Raw genomic sequence first — 5,466 nt, forward strand, 5'->3', positions numbered from 1 at the left:
ACTTCCTCTCTGAGTATCATTGGCTCTTGTTCATATGGTATCTCTTGAAATGGTTGAACATTAACCATTTCCTTTTGGTACAATGACTCTGTGTATTCTTTCCATTATTGTTATAGCGTAGTAGTTATAAATTGGGCTGTGAACAGCAAGGTCAGCAGTTCAAAACTACCAGCAGCTCCCATAAAGATTTACAGCCTCGGAAACCCTGTATAGGGTCGCTATGAGTTGGAACCGACCCCACGGCATATCCCAACAAGAACAAGTGCAGTGCTGTGGGTTAATGTGTCAGACTGCAAAACTGTTTGAACTGCAAGGTCAGTGGTTCAAGCTCACCAGCTGCTCCTCAGAAACCCTATCCAGGGTCATTATGGGTCGGAATCAACTCGACAGCACTTAACAACAACCACATCCAAGCAATCATAATTCAAATGGAGAAATCTGGAGTCTGGAATTCGGCAGAGAAAGCATTCAGCACTAACATTAAGGTTTGTTTTTCAGGAAGTAATGTCTGTTCGTGCAAATTTATCATATGCCTCTTGAAATTCTTGGGTACTGACATTTCATCAACGGAGCACCTGCTGTCATCTCTCACAAAGATGGCAGAAGAAGGTGCCACAGAGCTTCTTGTCAATGGGGGAACGCTACTACATACCACAGAGTGAGCGCTCTTATGTGGATCCTAATAGATGGCGTAACTTTCTCCTACCAAAAGGAGATCATACTTCGATGCAGATGACAGAAATGTTCAAGTATACCAGCAGCGCTCACGTTTGGCAGCACATGGAAAACTCGACGGTTTCCTGAGTCCCATCCTGAGAGATTCTAAGGTCTTTGCCCTGGCATGGGATGGGCAGGGATTTTTAAAGGTGTCTTGGGGTCCTGGTGTAGTGCTGTAGGTTAAGCACTGGACTGCTAACCTCAAGGTTGGTGATTCAAATACTGCTCCCTCAGAAGCTCTATACAGTTTCATTATGAATTGGAACTGACTCGACGACAACAACATAGGTGATTCCAATGTGCAACCACACTTGAGACTCTAAAAGGCAGAGAGAAGCTTGTAACATTCACTTGACAGCCAAAACCAAATCAAAACCAAAATGGGGGTGGGCGAGGAAGGGTCTTCAGTCAGCTTCCGGGTCCACATAAGTTCCAGCTACGGATATTAATGTGTGTCAGATTCTAATGAGCCTTCACAGTCAGTGGCCAATCCGTGGTACATATTTGGCATTTGTTAACCAACCTACTACTTCAGCGGTCAGCAGCACGGCTCCAAAGCAGGAGACCTTATCCTGAGAATGGAATTCAGGCAGTCGGTGAACTTGGAAGGTCCTTGGGTAGTGCAAACAGCTGGGGATCAGCTACTAGTCACAGCTTGGTGGTTCAAAAACCACACAGTGGTGTTGCAAAATAAAAGCCTATGATGTGGTGCTGAGGGCTAATGCGCTACACTGCAAAGTCGGTGGTTCAAGATCATCAGTTGCTCCTCAGAAACCCTATACAGGATTTTGACTTGTTAAATGCCGTCAAATGGGTTCCAATTCATGGCGACCCTGTATAGGTTCTCCAAAGAGCTTGAATCAGTGACCTTGCAGTTCAAGCCAACCTTGTAGTCCAGCGCATTAACTCACATCACCACACCGGACTACAGCCAAGGAAAATACTATGAAGTGTAGTTCTACTCTGACACACATGAGATCTCCATGAGTCAGATTCTACTTGACCGCAATAAGTTTGGTGAGCTTGGTTGGGGGGGTGGGGGGGGCTGCATTTCTATTTTCATTAAACTTTGACATTTTCTTCAATTACAAATATAGGCAAAAAACCCAACCTAGTCCTTTAAGTTCTTGAGCGTTTATCCCCATAGAGAGCTGCAGTATATTCATGTCATATTTCAATGTTTGTAGACATTTCAAAATACCATTCAGTCATCCCTCCTTTGAAAATACAGTTGTGTTAACAGCCGTGCTGTTATAGTAACTATATAATTATATAGTAACTAAGCTGATAGTTACTTACTCGTTAATAATGTTGCACATTGTGACTTTAATATCTTGATAGTGGTTAAATCCATAGAACAGATTCTGATTTAATTGGATTTTTTGCATTTAAACATCATTATTCTAAGAGAGGGTCCACATGCTTCTCCGGAGCCAAAGGGGCCCATTGCACAAGAAAGGGCAAGTCCACGCTCTAGAAACCGTGCCTGAACAAGCACGTTAGCATCCAAGGCCACCTCAGTGAAGGGAGTCTCAGGAGGGAAGCCAGCTTGGACCACACTCAGGGCTTGTTTTCCAGTGCATTTCCGCAGATAAGATTTAGCCTGAAAAGCCCGTTTAATGTCACAGAGAATAGGATGGGTTTTCTCTTTCCCCTCAGCTCTTGGCATTTCAAAATGCCCAGACTGCCAGGCTGGTAATTCGAGCCTCCAAATTCATCAAAACACACAGAGCCGGGTTCAAGCCCAGGTAGACAAGCTGGGGAGCCAGACAAGCTCTCCTCTGGTGACCCCAAGGTCCCTAAGTCCCAAGGCCGGCCGACACTCCTCGTGGACCACCATGCTCAGGTGCCACCGTCCCCGGTAGGTGTCCCGGGCCTCAGCGAACGCCCAAGGGACAGCAGGAGAATGCCAGTCTGGGGCGGTGGGCGCCTTACCTCCGGAGGTGGGGGAAAATGAAAAGGCGCACGAAGCGCCGGGAGTCTCTTCCTCGCCCGCGGGGCGATCACCTCTCCGGCTCCCAGAGCCCAAGGACCGCGCAACCGGTCAGCGTCTCCTCGACGCTCTCAAGGCCAACTCCGCCAGCTGCCAGACTAGACGGGGAGGAGACCCTGAGGAGACTGGACGCGCGGCGGGAGGGCAGCGCGCGGGGGCCACCCCAGTGTCTTCACCCCGCTCACCTCCCGCTAATCAGAGCGCGACCGCTGGCCACTCCCTCATCTACGCCGCCCCGCCCCACCGTAACCCCCTCAAAAAATCCCACCTCCGACCCGCACCCCCGCCCCCCTCGGCCCCAAGCTCTGAGAGCATGCCCTCTGTCCGCGCACACCTGTCCGGCCCCGGCGCACCCCTTGTTCTTCTCCTGGGAACGATGCCCAGCTGGAGAGACACCTACCGGAGGACCGGGAAGGGGGGGGGGGGGGGACGAGGGCGGGACCTGAGCCACTTCTTCCCTCCTGCCGAACTACGGCCAAAGCCTCGGAGAGGAGAGCCGACGGCGGGGCCGGGCCCTACAAAACCCGCCAGGGCGCGCGGGGACGTACTGTTCTCAAGCCGGCGGGTGCCAAGCGCCCCGGGGCTCTGCGCCGGCGGCCACCATGCGCCCCAGGACAACGCCGCCGAGGCCGCCTGCGCTCCTGCTACCGCTGCTGCTGCTACTCCTGGCGGCGGTGCCCGCGGCGGGCAAGGTGAGTGCGGGGCCGCGCGACCCCACCTCGCACCCTGGACTGCCGCGTCCTGGAGCTTGCCCCGCCGGGGGTGACTCTGCCTCCAGGTTGTTGGTTCCCGGGCCGGCAGCGTGAATGACAGGAGCTTGCAGGGATGCCTAGGGTACCTGTGAAATTTGCCTAGCGCAGGAATTAGAGGGATGAGGCGGGGAGGAAGCCTATGGTGGTCCCTAGAGATTTGGAATGGGGTTGGGACACAGAAGTCAGCATTTTTAAAAATCAGCACTCATCAGGAACGGAGAGATGAGCTGTGGAGACCAGCGATGTCACTGGTGGCCAATAGGAGTTGGCAGCTTGGGCACACTCAGGGCTGGGAGTGTAAACCGGCCTTTAAATCCTACCAGGTCAGGTCCCAGCTCTGACCTGAGGTGCCTCCTGTGCTCTCCTTTCCTACCTCACAGTCATCAAGTTCATTCTAACACACACTGGTCTCAATGGACCGAGTAGAACAGCCCCATACAAGGTTCCTCAGACTGTGAATCTTTCCAGGAGCAAACAGCCTCTTCTTTCTCTCAGAGCACATGGGGGGCTTGAACTATGGACCTTATAGGTTAGCAGCCCACAGCGCCATTCCTTTTGGGTCACCAGTGAAAACTTAGAAGCACCTTAGAAAGCTGATTCATGGTAGCATATAAGAAACCATCTATTACTTGGACCTGTGTTCACATTTTGAATATTCCTGGCTTCCTTTTAATCAACACTCCCCCATATTATTTTAATATTTTCCACTACAGAAAAAATTGGATGTCTTTTAAACTAGAAGTCCTTCCAGCATAACTTACTTGGGGAAGATGAGGTATTTTAACTTTTCAGATATCTTGTGTTATTTTTACACTTAAAAATTAACTGGGGGAGAGGGACTAAGGAGAGGTATCATTTTCATTTCCAAGGATGAGCAGGCATTTTACACATTCCAAAAAATGAGATTATTATTGGAAATTAATAGTCATGAACATATTTTTGCTACATGGAAAACTTCTGAGCAACTCTGACTTCACTAATCCAAAAGTATCTATTTAAATTAGATATTAAGTAAAGACATTAAGCATTCCAGAGCATAATGGCTCCATGAAATAAGCACTGGGTTGTAAACTGAAAGGTCCATGGTTAACGCCCACCAGCCATTCCTCAGAAAAAACATGAGGCTTTATGCTCCCGCGAGGATTGAAAGCCTCAGAAACCCTATACAGGGTCATTACGAATCAGAATCAACTTGACGGCACTTAATCACTCCTCTCCCTAGAAGCATAGCTATTACCACATTCTGTTTCTTTCCAGTCATTTTCTATTGACATACACATGTAGGTATGGAAAAACAACAATAGACAATATGGCATCTTTGTTTATATTTTTAGCGTAATTCATACCATGCTGTAGATAAATAAATGCTAAGTTTGTCAAGTTGATTCGACTCATAGCAACCCTCTATAGGATTTCTGAGGAGAAGCTGGTGAGTTTGAACTGCCAACCATGTGGCTTGCAGTCCAGGGCTGATAGCGCCACATCAGGAGTCCATGATAGACAGACAGACAAATAGACAGAAGACTGCGTTGGCACCGTACGATATGCACTGGCATACCAACCACAAAGTCAGTGGTTGCCATTTCATTCTGATGGTTTTTTTGTAAGACTTTCTTTCTATATGGGTTCTCACAAAAAATGCAATTTGCATAAACTAGCAATGTCCAACCCAGGTAGCTTAGCATAAATAAATCTCATCTATACTAGTGTGAATGATCTACCATCTTTAAACCCAGGAGTAAATAAACTAAAAAAGTAAAGTCCTCATAATAATTGTATGGTACGCGGTGGCATGAGGAAGTGTTTCAGAGCAAAGTTTGCATGTCTTTCTGGGCTCCAAAGAAGAGGAGAGAAATTGGAAGAAGGTGCGGGGGAAGGAAGGGTGGAATTGCACAGGTGTAAAGGTCCAAATGGGAGAAAGATGAGGCTTTCTACTCCCGTAAAGATTTACACCCTCGGAAACCCTGTACAGGGTCGCTATGGGTCGGAACCGACTCGACGGCA

The 5,466-nt window shown here is 48.6% G+C and overlaps 1 protein-coding gene across 1 annotated transcript in view; it reads left to right on the forward strand.

Annotated features, from left to right (window-relative positions):
- The first annotated feature begins 3,312 nt into the window (after nt 1-3,312).
- The window catches only part of COL4A3 (collagen, type IV, alpha 3 (Goodpasture antigen)), a 187,392-nt gene continuing 185,238 nt past the window's right edge, over nt 3,313-5,466 (forward strand). Inside the window, exon 1 of the mRNA XM_006861902.1 lies at nt 3,313-3,402. Coding sequence (XP_006861964.1) covers nt 3,313-3,402 — 90 coding nt within the window. The remainder of the gene's footprint in view (nt 3,403-5,466) is intronic.

Source organism: Chrysochloris asiatica, unplaced genomic scaffold (genome assembly GCF_000296735.1).
Source record: "Chrysochloris asiatica unplaced genomic scaffold, ChrAsi1.0 scaffold00044, whole genome shotgun sequence".
Lineage (NCBI taxonomy): Eukaryota > Metazoa > Chordata > Mammalia > Afrosoricida > Chrysochloridae > Chrysochloris > Chrysochloris asiatica.